This window comes from Eufriesea mexicana, unplaced genomic scaffold (genome assembly GCF_001483705.2).
Source record: "Eufriesea mexicana isolate 0111107269 unplaced genomic scaffold, ASM148370v2 scaffold2646, whole genome shotgun sequence".
In the NCBI taxonomy this organism is placed as follows: domain Eukaryota; kingdom Metazoa; phylum Arthropoda; class Insecta; order Hymenoptera; family Apidae; genus Eufriesea; species Eufriesea mexicana.
In genome coordinates this window covers 229,275-251,490 of record NW_016910740.1, presented here as the reverse complement: position 1 = coordinate 251,490, position 22,216 = coordinate 229,275, and the positions used below count along the sequence as shown (strand labels likewise).

General features: G+C 25.5%; 4 protein-coding genes across 4 annotated transcripts; 2 read left to right on the top strand and 2 right to left on the bottom strand.

Moving 5' to 3' along the window:
- Positions 1-4,243: 4,243 nt before the first annotated feature.
- On the bottom strand, positions 4,244-7,110 carry CycY (cyclin Y). Its single transcript, XM_017904040.1, has 4 exons — positions 6,748-7,110; positions 6,222-6,442; positions 4,603-4,889; positions 4,244-4,532 (listed from the first exon to the last, which is right to left on the bottom strand). The coding sequence occupies exons 1-4, from the start codon at positions 7,040-7,042 to the stop codon at positions 4,244-4,246; spliced, it is 1,092 nt and encodes a 363-aa protein (XP_017759529.1). The 5' UTR covers positions 7,043-7,110.
- A 1,625-nt stretch (positions 7,111-8,735) lies between these two features.
- Positions 8,736-10,385, top strand: JMJD4 (jumonji domain containing 4). The gene is made up of 4 exons (XM_017904028.1): positions 8,736-9,135; positions 9,220-9,517; positions 9,593-9,863; positions 9,930-10,385. Exons 1-4 carry the CDS (start codon positions 8,901-8,903, stop codon positions 10,383-10,385), a joined length of 1,260 nt encoding a protein of 419 aa, XP_017759517.1. The 5' UTR covers positions 8,736-8,900.
- Positions 10,386-13,190: 2,805 nt separating this feature from the next.
- On the bottom strand, positions 13,191-16,718 carry Pcif1 (Phosphorylated CTD-interacting factor 1). Its single transcript, XM_017904020.1, has 6 exons — positions 16,629-16,718; positions 15,788-16,070; positions 15,209-15,364; positions 14,994-15,133; positions 13,542-14,906; positions 13,191-13,461 (listed from the first exon to the last, which is right to left on the bottom strand). Exons 2-6 carry the CDS (start codon positions 16,043-16,045, stop codon positions 13,191-13,193), a joined length of 2,190 nt encoding a protein of 729 aa, XP_017759509.1. The 5' UTR covers positions 16,046-16,070; positions 16,629-16,718.
- Positions 16,719-17,419: 701 nt separating this feature from the next.
- Positions 17,420-20,915, top strand: Scm (Polycomb protein Scm). The gene is made up of 8 exons (XM_017903996.1): positions 17,420-17,592; positions 17,755-18,045; positions 18,125-18,357; positions 18,441-19,008; positions 19,087-19,275; positions 19,346-19,918; positions 19,993-20,147; positions 20,628-20,915. The coding sequence occupies exons 1-8, from the start codon at positions 17,565-17,567 to the stop codon at positions 20,760-20,762; spliced, it is 2,172 nt and encodes a 723-aa protein (XP_017759485.1). The 5' UTR covers positions 17,420-17,564; the 3' UTR covers positions 20,763-20,915.
- The last annotated feature ends 1,301 nt before the right edge of the window (positions 20,916-22,216 follow it).

The following is a 22,216-nucleotide window of genomic DNA, read 5'->3' as shown; positions in this document are numbered from 1 at the left end:
TATTATTATTATTATTATATAACATAAATACTATGATATGTATATTTGATAATAAATTTGTAGTATATTATATTAATGCGACATTAAATGATATCGTAAATATATTCGAAATATATTTTTTTTGTTTTCTTTTATTTCTGACAAATCTTAAAAATTATAATATCAAATATAAATACAAATGCGTATCTTAAGACATTTTTTTAGGTTTTTTAGAAGTCGTTATGAAACATAAAGCAAGTTGGTATTGCATATGTTATGTACATTATGTATAAGATACGCTAAAGCTAAACTTTTTGAATCCTTTTGAAATGTATACATACATACGGAAATACATCTCGATCACTCATCGATTTAAACTTCTTACTTCATAAATTACTTCTAATATAAATTGTATCATTTAATCTTATCAGATTACGATTTTTGCTTATAAAAAATGTCATTTTTTTTAAAAGGAAAGAACTTATACTACTATGGTCTATTTTTTCAGCAAATGCATCTATTACTTTCCTATATATAATCATTTTATTACATCGTGATTATAACAAGTAATTATAGAGTAAATGAAATTTCATAATATTATACATTATAAATTTAATCAATATACATTTTGCATGCTGTAGATTTAGGAGAATCAAATGAAATCGAAAACATTGCTTTATAATATTATGTAAAATATTAAGTAAGCATAGAAAAAATTAGGAACATTACAAAATATAAAAAAGAAATGAAAGAAGAATAATTGTAGTACATAATATGACACATTAATAATACAATGTTTTATAATTGAATTGGATATTTGTTTTGAATATATTAAAGCAACCATATATACGTCTACAGTAACTGTATATAACTATGTATCACAATTCATTTCTTCAGAAGCATTACTGCAATATACCACACAAATATTATCTTGTAAATTAAGCAAAAAATCTTGAAATTGTTGTCAAGATGGAAGACTTGAAAGTCGATACTGTTATACCATTTGCTTTCAAGTATAATATGTTGTACTACAAATATTAACATCTTATTGACTATTGTATTTATACATTATACAAAGCAATGTGTTATAAAGTAGTAGCAGAACATAAACTTATTCTACACTAAAAAATAAGTTAAATTAATATTCATTTATACAAATCATTTTTAAAGATAATAATTTAGAAGAATATAAATTATTTAGTATATTATATAGCAGCTAGAGGTAATAAGCTTTAATGATAAATTTTAAATAAATAACAATTCAATATCAATATTACAGTAGTCAACAAGGTGTCAATAAAATTATTTCATTTATAATACAACCTTATGAGAAGTACATAGACCAAGTATAGCAGTTTATCATAGGACGCAACCAGACTTCAAGATTGTCTTTACAATGCAATTCTATTTATAAAAATAGTTTATACTAAAAATAGTTATGCATAAAAAATTGTAAATCGTAATTCTTTGGAAAATCAGAATATTAAAACAAACAAAACTTGTATTGCATATACTTTTTGGCTACTTTCAAGCAAGTATTTGGCATTTCTTAATGCATTCATTTATTTACATCTTATCATTTTTCTATTTACTTTTTATTTCATCTTTTATAATGTATAAAACCAATCCATTTATTATAGTAAAAATATATCTTTTTGTTTTGTGTTGACAAATAAAAAAAATTCTGTTTAGGCAAAAATTGTAGATATGTTAATATTATTCTTACTTCAATACACTATGAATGCCATTCAAAATTACTTATGTATGCTATTATATTTTGGCATTATACAGTTCCATGTCAACACTTAATTATTACTTTTTAAATTTCTCTATAATAATGTGCTTGATTTCTGGTAGTAAAGTACAAAAATAAAAATAAGCTGCAGTTATTCTATGATGGTGTTTCAGAGATTCAATGAAAATTTAGATTATTTTAATTTTCATAAATGTAATCAGTTATTATATAAATGTTATCTTATTTCTATTTTTTAACATTTATACGACCTCAATTTCTGAATATAAAATGTTACAAAGCTATTGTAAATAAATTAAGTAACTCATTTAAAAACATGCATTAATTTAATTACAATTTTTTTACAAGATGACTGTAATTTAAAAGTATTCTTTACATGAGAACATTGCACAACAATAAACATAATCTTCCTTCAGAACCTTAAAAAATACTTCATTTGATTGGAGGAATTTAACAAAACTTATTGCAGCATTTATAAAATATATTAATTAATGATGCAATAAAAGTTTTATATGTATAGACATTTATATGAATTTTAAAAAATAATTAATCAAAATGTTAAAAATAAAATTTATTAAATTTTGGTATGAAATATTAGTTGTTATTTAAGTATTTATTTTAAACTAATTTTACTCTTATTTTAATACTAATTTTACGAAGTTGATAATTAAAAATAAGATTTTACTATTTAATATAATACTATCATCATTTGAAATAACTGAAATTTATTAAATATGCAAGTAGTATTTTGCTTTTATAATTCCATTTATAACAAATAGGCTAATTTTCTAAAAATTTTATTAAAATATAATTGCTACAAATTATTATTCATTTTATTCATTACAAATTATTATAGACAAATTAATAATTAATATTTTTACATGGTAATGACTAATTATTATTTGCATATTTAATGATCAAAATCTTACAAATATAAATTTACATAATTGCTAATTTTAATTTGATTTATATAATTCAAAAGGAAAAGAGAACAGTTGCAATTAAGATTCATTTATATATAAATTATTATTTCAGACAATACTTCCCTTTTCATTTTTGTAACTATATTTTTTTACTATGTAATGTCACTGTGTAAAAAGTAACTCTATAGAAACAAAAAAAAATTCATTAAAATATATTCTAGCTATATTATTACTTAAAAATTACACTAAAAATTTATACATGAAATTCAAACAATAAAAGAAATAATATAAATAAATTGGCAATTTGTAAAAATAAATTTTACTATTTTTTTGAGATAAACATAAGTTCATAAATAAATCTTAATAGGCTCAAAAGAACAAGGCTACCAATATATTAACTTTCAGTGCACATTTTTGCTTTTGAAAACATAAATGTAAAAATAAAAAAATGATTAATGATACTAATATAACAAATACCAAAGTAAAAGACAATATAATATTTATATAATTTCAGTTAGTTATTATAACAATTAAAAGCAAAATTGAAAAATAATAAAAAATTGTTAAAGTAGTGAAGATTTTAATCATACAAGATGTATATGATCAATTATAAATCATTAGAAATATGTGATGAGTTTTACGTGCACTTTATAATTCATAATTGGAGAAATAATAAACATAAATTAATACAAATCATAAACGCAATTTACATAAAAATTTTTTAAAAGATACATGATGTAAATAGAAAAATAAGAATATAATGTTATAAAATATATATATCACTTTATGTATTCATTATATTTTATTTTAATATCAATGTAAACTATATATGAACACAAATTTGGAAAAATATTTGAATACAAAAAAGTACTTTATACATATCATGTCAATTAATGAAACTTTGACTTAGAAGTTCCTCAAATATGTTTATTGAAATCATTCATAATAAATTCTATTGAAATGCACAACATTTATGCGCAGAAAATTTATAAAATTAAATTCAAATTAATTTTTATAACGTGAAATATTTGCATCTTTTTCTATTTATTATTAATGAATTAGTTATAAATTTGTCTATTAAATCAATTAATTAATCCATGACCATTTATTCCTTTTAATCAAAGAAGTACGGATTATGAAGAATATGAAACATTATTATTATATTTATGTAACATTTTACTATCGTATTTTACTGTATTAAGAGGTCCCTGATTAAAAAATTAATCTTTTCAGCAACTGTAGATAATATTTTAATGTATTATTTGCATAAAACAAGAATTTCTACTCAAAATAGAAAATTACAATATTTTATTACTGTACAAACTGAAGAAAAAAGATATAGAATTGTAAAAGCCAATACGTAAATAATATTAATTAAATATTCGGTAAATAATATTTATAAAACTTGTATTGCATTAAAATATTTAAGTAAAAGAATGTATCAAATTATAGAGTAATAAAAATGATATGCTTATGAAAATTTGCAATTAATTAATATTATACTAGAAATAGGTTTATTGAACATTTTCTTATTCTCATACCTTGATTGAAAAGATATGGAGATAAGTAAGATACTTATATCCAAAATTTAGGATAGAATGGCAATACTACGTCTAGGTCCACCTATGCATATGTTGTCTAAACTTGACCATCTTTTAATACCAGTACGTAAAGCTTCAGCAGTAACTTTATCTTCATAAACTCTGGACATAGCTTCCAATTTCTGAGCTTTCTCTTTACTGAGTGGTTCACTAGGGAATGTTAATTCATTTGCTTCTGCAAGTGTGCGAAGATCAAAATAATATTTAGCATATACGCTTGAAGGAACATTTATATTGAACTGTAGCATTTCCAAAAATTGTCTTTCTAATTCATTCCTAAATAGACATTAAATAGATTAGATTATTAAATACATTTTATCATAGTAAAATATAAATATAAACTTACATATCTTCTACTGTAATATCTTTAAGAATTTGACAATAATCTATATTCCATACTGCTTGATCATCCCAAACTTTTGATGCTAATAAAATAGCTCCAAGTACTATTCGTTTCCAATTGGCTGGTGTGATATCTATTTCAGCATAAGTAAGCAGGCGTTCTAAATAAACTAATGTTATGATGGCACATTCTGCTGTAAGTTGAGCAGCATTAAACAATGTCCTGACAAATTTATAAATTTGTTTATGTTCTGGATTCTGTTTATCATAATCTTCTGTAACACCTTCCCTCTATAAATAAAAAATACATGATACATGTATTTTTAAATTTATATTTTAAATCATATTTTATTTAAAAAAAAATTTAATAATAACTTTATAAAAAAATTTTATGCTGGAGATTTTTCATATAAGTATTTCTTTTATAAGTTTAGCACTAAATACTATAGTTCTACATTACATGAAATATATTGCAGTTTTTGAGTTACAACCTATACTGTACTAATTTTTCTGCATATTGATACAATATAATTGAATGTTGGTTTACTAATTATTTGGAAGTTTTATGTATCATAAGATTCAATTTGTGAACACTATTAATCATTGCTTATATTATAAATAAAGTAATTAATATATAGATGATATCCAAGGAAATATTACATGCTTATTTCAAATTACTAGTAATTATACATTTTTGTAAAGATTATAACTTAATAAATTAATATGTTATTTAAAAATTGAATTAACAAATATGTATCATATGCATGAACTTTCAGAATATAGTGCTTTTACAAAGATTTCTGTATATAGAAAGGTTGTCAAATTGTTGTTTACTAGATAAAAAGATATTTGAAAGAAATACATAAGTTTTCAATAAAAAATATATCATAAATCATGGTATGCATATCAATACAGAAAGGGTTGTTTAATTAAAAGAAGCATTTTAAACAATGTTGCATTAAATTCTAATGATCAAGAAGAAAGGGACATATGGTATGGAAAATTTTACATGGAGAGTAATTTCATCCAAACTTTGTCTAAATCTAATTATTATAAAGAGTTGTCAATTAGACACATGTAAACAATTAACATTTCTATATTTAATATTATTTATAGACAAAGATGGTTTTACAAAGAGTGACATATTTAATTTTCATTATCATATATAGTTTAGATATGATACTATTCCATTGTTGTTCTGCTATTGACCAGATCAACTTGAATCCACTTAATTATTTGTTAATGGAAACATTTAACATTTATAGTCTATACAACAACAATTGATAGTGTTACAACACTTTATCAGTATATTGAACAAATTTGTCTGTAAATCTGTACAATACCTGATTGTTTTGTAAGATATATTTATGATTATATTCAAGCTGGAGATCACCACATCGATTAATTTTTATGAGGATAAATTTCTATATAGATATAAGCAACAAATACAACTTAAAGACTATTGTAATTCAAAAACTATATTACATTGGATATATATTTATATGAACTTTTTTTTATCACTTTTGTGTTATAAATTCATGCAATATTTTCCACATAGTATAGAGTAAGTTGTATATCTTCCAATTTTTTAATTTTATTTAACAAATTATATATAATGATTACCGTTAAAGGATGGAGTTTCTCATCAAATATATCAATTTGTCGCTGTGAAGTTCTGTTTTTAATGTGGTAATAAACAGCTAAGGCAACGCATTTTACAGTATTTTTAGGATTTGGTTGTGAAACAGTACTATCATCTAAATATATTGTACTGCAACTGCTACTTTTTTTTAAAGGCCTTACATCTGCAATTTGGTGTTGACTTTTTTTTCTCACCATACCATCTAAAAAATATTTTTTAATATAATTTTTTAATTAATATCACTTAAAATATACTAAATGTAATGAATGATTAATGAATTATAATCTTAAAAGTATAATTTTTATAGTTATAATTATTACTATATACTTTTTATGATATAATTAAGTTCATATAGAAAGATTAAGCTTTAACATCAAGAACTTAATACTACATTTTTTAAACTAAATATTTTAATGTAATTTTTTAATTAGAATTTAACATAATATCAAAATGTTTATTTTTTTTTAACATAAAACATTTTAAAAACTTTCAAATAAATATACATACTTTCAATAGCTTGTTTAGATCGTTCCATAAAAATAGTACCGGCACAGGGGTGTAATGATGGATCAGAATCCCAGTCTTCAGGTTCACGTTCACTAATATGTTGTAAATTATTAACACTAATTCCACCTTCAGGTAGATGTTCTTCAAGTCCATGAGTAACACCTTCAGATCCTAATTCCTTACGTCCAACTTGAGGACTAGAATAAACGCAGCAACTACTTTTATTTCCCATTCTTTTAAAAGACTTGTTGATATCTGAGAGGCTCCAGTTAAGAGACTCCAGTTGAAAGTTCATAAAATATAAATCAGACTGTAATACCCAGTACTACAGGAATCATACAAATGATGTAATTTAAATCTCCTCACAACACATCTTTCACATGTTTTTAAATGACAATCACCTGATGTAAGTATTGGCAATGTGAATATACATTCCTTCTCCACTTTCATCCACATTGATGCTTAAATACACCATATACAATCAAGAAAAAAACATTTGCATAAGTTTGTATAAAGAGAAATTATGTCTAAAAATTTGATAAGCCACTTTAGAAATTATTGCAACTAGTAATATAATAAACGTCTATTACATTGACAACGCCTTTAAGCACGATTTGTGCCGGTTGATTTATTGTTTAAATTATCGGTCAGTCAAATTTCATTTCTGCTCGTATACACGAGCTTTGATGCGTTTTGTTCTTATTGTACGACATTCTCATTATTACTGCACATTTAATGCGATTATTTCAATATTTTTATGTTTATCGCACGCCGTCTTGAGTCTACTGTTTTGATATTGCATATTCATGCATAAACTATAATGTGCATGTACATTAAAGAGGCTTGACTTCAAGTTTTACCTTGTATGTTTTCATTGGTCTTATGATAAAAAAATATTTTATTCTTTACAGAGATCGAGATTTCTTAATGCATCTATATTATCATTGGACGAAAACTAGGGATTTTAAGAATTTATTTGATAAACATATATCATGATGCATTGTAGCATGTATAAAATATAAATTATAATCTTTCAAAGAATGATATGTCAACAAAATAATGTTTTATATATTACTATTTATGTATATAATTATAAAATATAAATATATTTTGAATTACAGTTTTTAAATAATATATTGTTATGAACAAATTTAATGTACTAAATTAATAATAATATTTTTAGCATTGGTTCAAATAAATTGTAATTAAAACAAAAAAATTAGTTTGTAATATATAATTGAATTATTATTACTGTAGTAAAATTATTATTTTAATTATAATTGCAATTCATTTAATATTAAAATAAAATATACAATTAAAACGGGAATATTTGAATATATCTAAGATGTTTTAAATTTTCTACCTTGTAATGTATTTTGAAATTCGGAAAATAATTCTTTTCCTATTATCCTATATATTTTTACTAAATTTCTATTTAATTTATAAATAAATGTTATTTAAGTAATATATAATGCAATAATGACAAGTATTTAATAAAACCATATTTCATTTTGCTTTTTCTAAATTGTCTTTTTATTTTTTCATTTAAAAATATATCTTTTTAGAGTTTTATTTAAAAATATGTTTAAACAAATTTATTAATTATTATTATACTTCCAAATTAAATTAAAAAATAATATTTTAAATATGTACTGAACTGAATTACTTTCTAAATATATATTAAAATCAGTAGAAATATTTAGATATTATTTAAAAAAATTATTATATAGTTATTGCAAAATAGTATAATAATATTTTCAAACATTTTTTATGTTTTATATATATAAATAAATATGAAAATAAAGTAATAATTAATAATGTTATATATGTTATATAATAAACGTAAAAATATTAAATTATGTCCAATTTTCTACCAGTGATTTGTAATGTTACGTAGCAATAAATGTGATAAACAATAATGATTAAAATATAGTGTATATGATATACGCATGCGCACAGATTGATAAAATTTCAAGGTAGTTTTTAATTAGTTGTATGACATTGTATTCATTTAAAAAAAGCGTAGTAATTTTTAAAAACAACTATACATCACTATCGATTTCTATGCTCCAATCGATATCTATACGAATATATAAATATGAAAAAATATGATGAAATTTACTGATTAAGTTTAATTAAAATAAAAGTGCGCGATGATACAAGAGCTCGAAATTAAAGACAGAAGGTTATCTGTTAACAAAAAGTCCACCATAATCGATTGGATTGATTATGTTGATGCATCGATAACATACGATGAATTTTTTTCTAAATATTTGATGGAAAATAAACCATGTATTTTTAAATCAAGCATAACAGAAAATTGGTCGTGTAAAAGACAGTGGAATTTGGAGAGTGCACCCGACTTTGATGTTCTTGATATATTGTTTGGTAAACTAACTATAAATATAAATATATATTTCACATTATTTTGTATAGGTATAATTCACATTAATCCACTAAATTTTTTTCTAGGAGATTGTATGGTACCAGTTGCAGATTGTAACAAAAAATATTACAATTCACAATCTAAAGATGATATGAAAATGAAAGATTATTTAAATTATTGGATGGATTATGCAAAAAATAATTATTCAAATTCTATGCCACTTTTATATTTAAAAGATTGGCATTGCCCAAGATTGTTTCCTAATGCTCCTATGTATACTGTTCCTGAGTATTTTGCATCTGATTGGCTAAATGAATATTATATTGCAAATCCTAGTTTAAATGATGATTATAGATTTGTATATATGGGACCAAAAGGAACATGGTAAAGATGCACTTCTTAAATATTAAATTATTCATTTCCAATATGTAAATAAGAAAAATTAATTTTTACATATAGGACACCATTGCATTCAGATGTATTTGGATCTTATAGTTGGTCTGCTAATATAGTTGGAAAAAAACGTTGGTTACTCTTCCCTCCAGGTCAAGAAGATTTTCTTAAAGATGTACAAGGTCAATTAATATATGATGCAACAGCTGAAGAACTTAATGATTACACAAAGTATAAGGCCTATGATAAGCGAGCATTAAAATATATTGATGTAATTCAAAAAGAAGGAGAAATTATATTTGTACCATCTGGATGGTATCATCAAGTTTGGAATATAGTAAGTATGTTTATTTTTTGTTATTTTAATTAAAAAATATCTTGTACTTATAATATTTATTTATAGGAGGATACAATCTCCCTTAATCATAATTGGATTAATGGTTGTAATATTATGGATGTATGGCATGGATTAAAAAAAGAGTTAAATTCTGTGATGAAAGAAATTAATGATTGTAAGGATATGAGTAACTGGGCAGAACAGTGTCAACTAATATTAAAATCGACATATGGAATGGATTATAACTTATTCTTTGATTTTCTAATGTTTATAACTAAACAACGTTTAGACATGGTTTTGAATAAAGAAAACATAATTAGTTTTAGTAAATATAAACTTGGACTTAAACACTGCATATTTGACCTTCATTCAATAAAATTAACATTGATAGATTTTATTAATGATATGGAAGAAAAATCCATTTATTACTTAATTTGTGAAAAGCAACAAGCCCATAAATTGTTAAACAAAATTTTATTACTTTTGCAATCACATGATTCACTTGAACATTCATCGACATGATAAAAGATACAAGGATTAAAAATAAAATGAGACAGCAAAATCTCTGTTTTCATTTATGTGTAAATATTATAATATAAATATATACTAGTGTAATATATGCTGTGAACAAATTTTTATGTAATTATATAAATATTGAGTACAACTAAGTACACAATTTATAAAAACGAAAAAGGAAATCTTTTTTATTACATTTATTAATTAAAATTAAGAAAAAGAAATTTATAATATTTACAAATAAAGATTGTATATTATAAGTGTTGTAAAATACGTAATTAAAAATAAAAATTAACAAAATATTAAAAAGCACATTCTATTATATTTTTATTTAAATAATCCCAAATCATAAAATATTATTTTTAATTTAAAATATAAATAACAAACTGATTTATTTTGAGATCAACGAAAGGAAAATGATAATTAATATGTATTATTTGATAGTAAATATATCTTTCTGCCTGTAATTTTAAAAATATTTTTTATTCCAAAATGTTTTAACATCTAACACAATATAAATATAAAAATATGACACTGTGTTAAAAAAATGCGGTTTTTAAATTTTCTGTACTTAGAAATAAAAGATCTTCAGCAAGTGATATTACCATCAATCGAACAATTTTTGCTAGAAACAGTTTTTCAATTTTTAGAAATATGAATTATTTAGATAATTTATATCAATGTAAATATTTTTATATTTTGAAAGAAGCAATATTCTTCTAATTCAACAGTAGCACAAGTTGCTTTATAAAATGCAAAACTCTACTTGTTCACTTATATTGTGTTCAACAATGATACAATCTTCTTATGAATATATTTCATTGTCTTCATGGGAATTTTAAGTACTAAAATAATAAGTGCCCATAAACCTTTTTTATATTGTCTTATGCCTTACAAATTATATGTGCATAAGTGTCTTATGTCTACATATATACATATACATATTGTACAATTATGTACAATTTATTATTAATAAAAATATACAAAATATATAAGATATGTATAGATATTAATACGTATATTATCTGTAAACACAAAGAACTATAAAAACTTATTAGCATTAGGTGAAAAATGTGTATATACTGCATTTGTTCACTTTGAATTAATAAGATAAAACTACAAAGTAATTAGTATTATATCACGTATATATAATATTTCTAAATCATTATTTTTAACGATTTTGTGTATTTGTGTAAAATTATGAATTGGTCACTTTTCTTTAACATAATATAAAACGTGTATTAAGGATTCGCTTATGTAATTAATTGAAAAAGAAGAAATATATAAATATAATTAAAATATGATGATAGTATATCATGTCATTTATATTTTACTTAAAAACAAAGATATTATTTTGAAAAGGAAATATTTTGTTCTATGTGAAAATAATAGTTTAAAATTCTATACTTAGTTTGATTTTTTAATACATGTATATACAAATGTATTTTCAACTTATTAGAACATATTTAGTTTACGAAAAAATAGTTTTTACAAATTTATCTTGAATGATTTTAGAAACATAGGAATGAGTCATTTTAATTCAGTGTCATACAAATTTATACATCTGTCAAGTGTTTGTTTAAAGTTTAAAAATATATCGAAAAATAACAAAAAATACCTTCTATGAAAGAAGTAAATATATTTTTGTATATATTTTCTTTTATAAGTTCTATTAAAAATTTATATAAAATATTGCACTGATGATACATTTAGAAAAAAGGGTGACTACCGCAATTTTTTGCTATTTCATGTTAAAAGAAAAAGATTGTCATGGATAAAAGGTATAAAAAGGGAATACTACTTTAAATTATTTTCATATAAACTAATCTTCCGATAAAAAACAAGCAAATATAATTATATATTTCATTATGTACACACACGAGCATACGTCTCACGCGCCACGCACACACGCACTATTGCATCTTCTCATAACTTTTTTCATAATAGTACCAATTTTTGCTTGCATGGCAAGTACCTCTATTAGGGTATCATGTCTCACAAAGTCTTCCTATTAATTACCAACAATTAACACTATTACAAAGATTAGACTCCACGCAACGTGATTTTGTATCAATTAGCAAATGATGATTTTTTATACCTATATAATAGATACATACTTTTCATTGTCACATCTCATACATTTCTAATATTTCTTGTGGAAATAGATAATGGAATTGCACTCTATAATAAACATCACAAAAGATTATTAAAATTAGGTGACAAATTCTCACTATTTTTAATAGAAAGAATTTTTATGAAATTTATATGGTGTGATAAACAACCATAATATTCAAATAATTTTTATGTACGTATATGTACATATCTATTCATGTATGAATATGTCTCCTTTAGATGAAATGAACTGCTTAGAACAAATATGATGAATAATATTGAAGCACGTGTACAGTATCCCCCACGATATAGTGATGCTCTAAATTGATGCAACCACATCTTGGGTTGTATGTAACATTCTATAATTTTCAATATTTAACTAAACTAAGGTTGAGAATTTCTATTCTATACTTGCGGAAATTTTTGTCAATTCGCTTACCTGCGTGATTAAACATGTCAACTTTTTTACTTTTCTGATTTTACAATCTTGCTATATCGTGTAGGTTACTATAATGGAACTAGCAGAAATTAATATTTTGATGTTGATGTTATTATATTGTTTCTGCTATATCAAATGTAATTGATAAATTATATATCAAACATTCTTTCTAAGAAACTGATTTCTTTAGGAAAGAATTAAAATTAAATTATTAGACTTATTTTACTTCTCTTTCCAACTTAGAGAATATTATTTAAGAATTATATAGAATGTGTGGATAATGTTTGTAATGGTACTGTTGGAGTTGTGGGTGTTGTTAAAACAGGAATAGGTGTAGATGGTATTTGTTGATGTGTTTGTCTTGGCGGTGATAAAAGTTCTTGTCTGTCTCGTTCTCTTTCTCTTCCTGGACGCCATGCTTCTAATAATGCCTCGACTCTTTCTTCAGTAGGTCCCCAGCGAGCAGTACCAGATGCATTTTGTAACCACACAACTAATGTTCCATGTGCTGCTCTAATATTAACCTCACCTCTATAATAAAAAATGTTTACTTATATATTTCTTCTATTTATTAGTTCAATGAATGTCTAAGTTAACATATTGAAACTTACTTTGGTAATATATGTTGAAATCCATGTCTATATTCATGTTCCATTGCAGGTACCACTACTTGTTTGCGTTTAAAATGGCTACTTTCTAATTTGATAAGAGCATTAGGCGCTGGATCTCGCCATTCTGGTAAGAATACTACAAAAGATAAAGGTTCAGTAGAATCAGCCAAAAGACGTTCGAAATGGTTGACCATGGCTTCCATAAGTTCTTCACAATATGGTGGATTAGCTTGAAACGAGCCGCTTACAGGTCTAAAGTCTAAGAAAGGTCCTCTTGATCCAAAATAAGAATCTGTATCAGCAAATGTTGAACAATATTGTCTAAAGTAGCAATTTAATGGAGATGCAAAGCATTCAAATGTTACACCAAATGATCGTTGAAGACATTCAAAAACTGTGACAGGGAGAGCCATTTGTGTTGCTTGTCCTTCATTAATTCCAAGATATGTTTGATAACGTTTTAACATACACCAAACACGAGGTAAAAACATTTCGAATTTCTTATCATCAAAACAATTATATCTATACAGGTGTTCTAATTTAGCAAGATGTATATTATTAATACACACAGTATCACCATGAAAACGCAACATTGTCTGTTCACGTTCAGGAAGATAATCCACTTGTGGAAGTCGAGGAGTTGGAAGAGAAAATTGCACTGGATAACACCAAACTTTCCTTTGTGCACTAGCTGGTCCTCCTAATGGTATAACATTTCCTAAGCCATTATCCTTTAATATTTGATTATTTTTATCTTTAACTTTTTTCGCATATTCCGTTGATAAATGATAAATTTTTAGGCAGATACCCTCAACACTAGCTTTTACAGTTTCTGTAAGGTGTGGTTGGCATTGTCGTTTCAAATGTGCAAGACGATCTTGAAAATCATCAAATGTAGCACCAACTGTTCGTCTCAACCATTGAAATGTATCTTCTGCATTCCATTTTACAACCTTTCTACTTTCTGATGAAGCTGCTCTTGATTCTATCATCTTTTTCGCAGCTTCCGCATATCGAGATAATTGTTTTCTCGCATCACCAGTGAATTTTGGCCGGACTAATTTAATAGGGATATCATTCATAATTTCACGATACATAGACATAGAAATTTCAGGAAAACACTGACTTGGTAAAAGAGGGTCTGAACCACAGTCTATAACTTTTCTTTCCATTAACCATCTATTAAAAGAATCTTTTGGAGCATCTATAGATTCACGTGTATGACATAATTCTTGATAACACTGTCTCAGTTTTGCAAGTAAACCACAGCGTAATGCTTCTGCTTCAGGATGAACATGAGGTAAATTTGATGGAGCCCTCTCATATATTATAACATTTGTTGGAATTTCCAAATCCCATGGCCCTCTATTGTTAAAATAAAATATATTAAAACATTACAAAACCTCGTAATAAAACACATAAAACTTAATAAATTATTATATTTAAACATACGCTAATATAAATTTCTTTGCAGTTGGAACTACACTATCCTCAGAAACTCTGCGTTTAAGTGTTCCTCCTGGTGGAATGGCTCCATTTCCAGAAACAGGTGGTACACCACAAATGCCAAGTGGATCCGTAATTGGATCAAACTTGAATATACATATAGTCGACATATATGAGTTTATGTTATTATTAATTTACAACCAAATTTTATACCTTAGTACCTGGGGTTTCAAAGGTGGTATTACCCATAATGATTCTCCAGTTAATTTATTCCAAAAATATGGACGATTCTCTCGTTTACTCCAAAATTTTTTCCATCCTTGTTGTTGAAGTTCAGGAGAAAGTTCAGGTTCTGGAAATGTTCCTGGTGGTGTTCCCTGTAATCAAATAGAAACTTATTACAAAGACATGCACTTTCTTATATCTGCTTATTTATTTTAGATTATTCCAATTTATACTTATGTATTTTAACCCCTTTAGCCAGGTAATCTGTGGCATAGGTTAAAATATAATCTATAAGTCAAGTTTGTGGAAAAGATACCATATAATACAACATAACATGTCAAAAGATATAATTATACTTAATCTATTCTTTACTCTATAAATATCTTAATATATATTATATACGTTAATTTTTACTTTCATACCTTATATAAATGTTGGTAGTTTTATCATTTAATTTCCTACAATTGGATCCCAGTATATGGAGTATATGGAGAATTAAACATTGTACCTTGTTTACATAAGTGCAAAACAAATACTGACCAAATAGGTTAATACAAACTTAAATATATACTTACCTGTGACATTAGACCTGATTGTTGCATGTGACCAAGTTGTGAGCAATGGTCAGGTATAGTTTGTGCTGAACTTAACATAGGTGTCTGAAGTTTTACAGGAGTAGGAATTATGACTTGCGCAACTGTTGGAGTTGCATCTTGTTGTAACGATTGATGATGATGATGCATAGTAGATAATGAAGATGCAGATTGGCCAGATAAAGTTTCCCAAGTAGAAGTGTTTGGTATATCTTGTTTTCCTCCACTTACTTCATTCATTGTACAACGTAAGTTTTGCTGAGTACTTCATCACATATAACACATATGATACAAGTATGTTTGTTAATAAATATTTAAAAATATATAATTATTAGATATAAATATTTAATAAAATACACAAAACTTGATAAAATTTATATATTTTTTATATATATAAGATTTTTAATATGTTATTTCTAATACTTCACAGCAAATTTGTATTTTATTTTTTTATATATAAAACTAACTTCTTATATTGTAAGGTAGAAAATATTATTATTTTATATATTAAATTTATTTCTATGTTCATTAACGCCAATTACTCATAAACATAAAAGTTTACATAAACATACAAATTGTAATAGTAAGAATATTTATATCTTTCAAATTATATTATAAATTAGAAAAAAATAAATAAAATTATAAGTTTCTTTATGTATCTTTAGTAAATTTGCATACATAAAAGTAAAAAAATTATATGACAACATTTCGTAATTCAATGTTTGTTTACATGCCACTAAACCGTTTAATAAATTCACAATTTTTCGTGACGAAGAATAATACAAATTTATAAAAAACACATAATTGTCAATATAAAACTTACTAGTGTTAACAATGTTTCTAATTTGTAAAAAATGTATAACAGAACTTAGAATTCATTCATGATTTGTGAGATTTGACGCAACGACCTCCACCCGTGAGATACCATTTGCTTGAACTGAAATTCTAACGATAGCAAAGTTAAAGCTTTCCTCACAATGGCTAAGAAATTCATGTTAAAAAAAGAAAATTTCACATTAATCAAAATATAAAAACGATTTTGATTCACAAAAAATATTTTTCTAACTGATGATTTATGTTTTTTTATTATATAAATACATTGCAGATATTTAATTGAATAAATCAATTAAATTATATTTAAAAATTTTTACGTTTTAATCTTTTAGAACATACTTTTAGAATGCATAGTATCGGAAATTTAAAATGAACAAGAAAATATCAAGGAAGATGATAGAAATTGTATTGCAATTAAACAGAAAATTACAAAATAGAAAATTATTTTTGTTATTTTATTTAATTAGGAGGAAAAATTACAACTGATTATTATTTGTTATTATCAATTCTGTAATAATGCACAAATTATATTTTGTATAATTGTAATATCGATATTCATAGAGCGAATCCTTTCTATTACCTTTTTATCTACGGATTGCGCGGCCAAATCAAAGCAATATGGCGGCTTGACATAATAACTTTTGATACAGAATATATTATTTTGATTATAACGAAATAATCATCACAGAATCCGATTAAATTTCAATTTATGTGAAAGTGTATACGAAAGTATCTTGTGTTACACGAGTTTGATCATAACGTATTTACGAGCCGAATAAAACTGAAGTTTTTTTCAGTTTATAACTGGATGTGCTTCCAAGATTTATTTTATTAATGGATACAAAGATGTCTTTAATTATTAAATTAAACTAGTATTGTTATGCAGTAAGTTTTAGTAACAACTATCGCCTTTCTATGAAGAATTATGTCGTCTACACAAAGCAAAATGCGAGGTACACAAATATTAAAGCTCAAAGTAACCTTCTACTTTATATATTTTTGGCTTTTTCCTACCATTTTTTATAGGAAATATAAATTATTTTCTTTTTCATTGATAGTCAATATTATAAGTATTTCATATATCAAGTTTGGAATAATATCATTTAAAAATGTAGGTCCTGGAAGACCACCAAAATCAAAAAACTCTTGTACATGGTGTGGAGAAACTAAGCAACCTCTGAAATATGTTCTTCCAACACAACATGGAAAGAAAGAATTTTGTTCAGAAACTTGTTTATCTGAATTTCGCAAGGCATATGTACGAGGAGCTTGCGTTCAATGTGACAATGTTATCAGAGGCACACCAGTGAGATTAGAACAAAAAGATGGACCTACAAAAGATTTTTGTTCTTCATTTTGTCTAAATAAACATCAGAAGAAAGAAGGGCAAACGGATATGAAGAAAAGTTGGTAGCTTGTAAAAATTTAAAAAAAATTAAAAGATCTTTTAAAATATTTTATTGGTAATTACTTCTGTTTTAATAGATAATAGGGATCAGTCATCACCTGCTCCATCTCTTGCACCATCAGGATTAATAACTGGAAATAATATACCATCTACAACACAATCATTTACAAATACAAGTCATACAAATATATCTCATTCTCCATCAACCTCTACTGGTCCATTTCAGTATGAAACGTATCAAACTTTTGATTGGGATCTTTATTTGAAAGAAACAAACAGTCAAGCTGCACCTATTGAATGTTTTAAACAGGTACCTAAACTTAACTATAAATATAAAAATTTCACTTTAATTAAGAAGAAAATATGTATTCTGATTCTGAAATTATATTTTAGCATGAAATTCCACCAACTAATGAATTTAAAATGGGTATGAAATTAGAAGCTCTTGATCCTCGTAATTTAACATCGACATGTATTGCAACTGTAGTTGGAGTTCTTGGTCCACGTCTTAGATTGAGGTTGGATGGTTCAGATAATAAAAATGACTTTTGGCGTTTAGTTGATAGTAATGAAATTCATCCTATTGGTCATTGTGAAAAATCTGGTGGTATGTTGCAACCACCATTGGGCTTCCGAATGAATGCTTCTAGTTGGCCAATGTTTCTTTTGAAAACATTGAATGGTGCAGAGATGGCACCTGCGAAGGTGTTTAAACGTGAACCGAAAACACCTCGTTCTAATATGTTCGAAATTGGACACAAATTGGAAGCTATAGATAAAAAGAATCCACAACTTATATGCACTGCAACTGTTGGTGCAGTGAAAGATGATATGATTCATATTACATTTGATGGTTGGCGAGGAGCATTTGATTATTGGTGTCGCTTTGATTCTAGAGATATCTTTCCTGCTGGTTGGTGTTTTAAAAGTGGTCATCCATTACAGCCACCCAGACAGAAATGTAAGGATTATAACATTTTTGTAATTTATGTTATTAAAACCTGTATTTTTATTAAGTAATATACATAAATATTTATAGCAACAGGGCCTAATAGATTTAAGTCAAGGACAAGTAATGTCTTACCAGTAATGGCAGTATCTGGTGGAGGTACTAATGGAGAACCAGCAGTTGCTTTAGTGAGTCCTGCAGGTTCAAGTGCTCCTCCACAACCAGCTACAGAACCTGATACTAGTACAGCTAATACCAAACCACATTCTTTAGAGAATGGTATGCATTATTTCATTTAGATATTTTGATTTATATTATTTTGTTGTTTATTACTTTTATTATGTTACAGTTACAATTTATGTAAATCATAATTGCACATGTGGTCCCTATTTTGATCCTCGTAAAGTAAAAGCAATGCCAGCACAATTTGGTACTGGTCCTATATTAAATGTTACGAGAGACATATTTCAAGCTTTCTTGATGGCAGCAATGAGTCCAAGACAGATGTTGAGCCTATTAAAACGTGGTGAAGGAGAGACTATAAGTTTAATTTTAGAAAGTAAACCTACTTCTGTTAGGTTACCCATATTTATGGAAGAAGAGGATTTTTATATATACATTAGGCGACAACTTGAAGATCTTTGTGCCTGTGAACATATGTTATTTAGAAGAAAAGAACCTTGCAACAAATGTCCAAATACTCAACAACCACAATCCACCAATAGTGAAGAAGCAGTTAACACTGCTACTGCTACAACTAATAGTACTATTGTTGCAGAAAAAAGAAGGTGGTCTCAAAGCCAACAAAATCTATCATCAACTACCCAACAACAACAAACACAGCAGAATTCTGTACAAAGTATAAACAATTCATCGCTATCATCACCATCAGCTGCAAAACAACCACGAAAATCTGTTCCAGGTATTTTTTTTGTATCTAAATATTATTGTTAAGTAATTTATTGAAAATCAAAGGTATATTACTATTATAATTAGAACTTGAAGCTGCAACATCTACTACCCAATCTGAAAGTTCTATGAATCGCACACCTTCTACTGAACCAGCGGAGTGGACTATTGAAGATGTAATACATTACATTGGTGTTACTGATCCTGCTCTAGGACAGCATGCAGATTTATTTAGAAAACATGTAAGTTAATATATTTTATACTATTTTTTGATATTTTCTTAGCCTGAGTAATAAATTTATTCATGACTTTTTAAAATTATTTCACTACTATTATCTTTATGTAAATTATTTTCCTTTATTATAGCTATTATAAACAATATTTATTAATATTATTTCTTTACTCATATAATGAAAATTATATTATATTAATAATATATCTTTCAATTTATCCAAACAGATTGCAATTGAGTGTATATAGGTTTTTTCTTTAATTTATTTTTTTCTTTAATATTTATAAATAAGCTTTTCTGTATATTTTATGATTAATTGTTTTCAAAGTAAATTTTAAAAAAGAAGTTTTATATTCTGTTAATGCAAATTCTTGTTAATTAATTTTATAAATATATAATTTATTAATAATATTAATAATATATTATAAATATATATATATATATATATATATATATGATAAATTTATTAACAAAATACAATAATTTTTAGGAAATTGATGGAAAAGCTTTGTTACTTTTAAATTCTGATATGATGATGAAATATATGGGACTAAAACTTGGGCCAGCACTTAAAATATGCAATTTGGTAAATCGTATTAAAGGCAGAAGGCATATACTTCTGTGACTTTATCAAACATCAAACTATGTACAGTGAGTTAAATCGACACATTACTTAACCCCTTGCCTTACGATTTAAGTTCCAATAGTGCGGACCGTAAAAAGCAGCCAGATCGGTTACGCGTCGGGCCATTCTCGACTGTGGCTGAGCGTTTGAAGTGACCCAAATCGCACATGCTTTTTGCTATATAAATGCATGTGTAAGGTACAACTAATTTTATTTTGCAAGATGTTTGATAAATAATGACTACTAATTGATTATTGTACAAGAAAGATTTATAAGATTTATTTATTTTTAATTTCCATATAGTTCCAAATTTTTAATTCCTTAGTTTTTTCTATCCAAATCCATAACTCTGATTGTCGATGATTACTGTGGTCTTCATCGTCGGCATCATCTTTAATAAGCAGTCGCTTCCAACGTTTTCGTACAGAAAGTAAAATATTACTACTGTCATTATCACTATTTAAAATATCTATTAAATCACTGTTTCCGATGTTACCAGAACTTTCAATGTCCTCATCAACGCTTAATATTCTTTTAAAAGACATTTTTAAGGGTTTAGTAACTAATTATCGCGTGTAGTCCGAATGACGTACTACGTTTCTCGTACGTGATGTTTACATTTGGCCTGATTACCGTACCTCGTTTTTCTTACGTGATGTTTAGGTTTCTCTATGGCCGTATATCGTTTCTCAAATGAGCTGCTTACGTTTAGCTCGATTGCCGTGAGACGCTTCTTTCACGACATCGTAAGCTAAGGGGTTAAACTGGCTGGTCAAGTTTGTTTTCATTATTGAAAACAAAATAATATATAAGTTGTTAAAATAATGTGAATATACTGAGTATAATTTTTCAAAACCTATTCATTTATTGATTAACATAGATTTTAAGTAAACAAAGAATCAAAGTTTAATTTTATTTTAGTATTTAAATATTTCTTTAAAAAAAAAATGTATAATTAATTGCGTGGATGTAAAATCTTTTTGATAATGAACAAAATTAAGAATATCTTTAGAAAAATTCTAGGATCTAATTAGATTAGCTGATTCAACTCCAAATGCTAATAAATATTAAATTAAGAAAGTTACTTTTTGCAATATGTTTGCCTTCTTCAAATTTTATTGTGATTTTTATGTTTTCTTGAAAAGATAACTTTTACTGCCTAAGTAATCTCAATTCTTTAGGTGATATTTGTGGCATAAAAATAGTGTAAAATATGTATAGTACAATGATTGCTTTATCCACTGCATTTCTAAATTCATTTAAATATTTTAAAAATTAGTATAATTATATGAAATTATTTTTAAAATATTTTTATTTGCTAATGTAAAAGTAAAGTAAACTTTTGTATTTTATGCATTTTTGTCGAAAGAAAAAGCATAAATCGTAAGGAACGTGTGTACAAAGTGTAATTATTTTCCATTTGATAACATGTATTTAAGAATCATTATCTTTAC

Coding starts and splice junctions, on each gene's coding strand:
- JMJD4 (XM_017904028.1), top strand. CDS start 8,901: ATGATACAAGAGCTCGAAATTAAAGACAGAAGGTTATCTGTTAACAAA. Junction 9,136..9,219: donor TGTTCTTGATATATTGTTTG/GTAAACTAACTA, acceptor ATTTTTTTCTAG/GAGATTGTATGGTACCAGTT. Junction 9,518..9,592: donor ATGGGACCAAAAGGAACATG/GTAAAGATGCAC, acceptor TTTTACATATAG/GACACCATTGCATTCAGATG.
- Pcif1 (XM_017904020.1), bottom strand. CDS start 16,045: ATGAATGAAGTAAGTGGAGGAAAACAAGATATACCAAACACTTCTACT. Junction 15,134..15,208: donor TACCACCTTTGAAACCCCAG/GTACTAAGGTAT, acceptor TGTATATTCAAG/TTTGATCCAATTACGGATCC. Junction 14,907..14,993: donor GCAAAGAAATTTATATTAGC/GTATGTTTAAAT, acceptor TTTTAACAATAG/AGGGCCATGGGATTTGGAAA.
- CycY (XM_017904040.1), bottom strand. CDS start 7,042: ATGAACTTTCAACTGGAGTCTCTTAACTGGAGCCTCTCAGATATCAAC. Junction 6,443..6,747: donor ATCTAAACAAGCTATTGAAA/GTATGTATATTT, acceptor AATATTTTTTAG/ATGGTATGGTGAGAAAAAAA. Junction 4,533..4,602: donor GATATTACAGTAGAAGATAT/GTAAGTTTATAT, acceptor ATGTCTATTTAG/GAATGAATTAGAAAGACAAT.
- Scm (XM_017903996.1), top strand. CDS start 17,565: ATGTCGTCTACACAAAGCAAAATGCGAG. Junction 19,276..19,345: donor ACCACATTCTTTAGAGAATG/GTATGCATTATT, acceptor ATTATGTTACAG/TTACAATTTATGTAAATCAT. Junction 19,919..19,992: donor ACCACGAAAATCTGTTCCAG/GTATTTTTTTTG, acceptor TATTATAATTAG/AACTTGAAGCTGCAACATCT.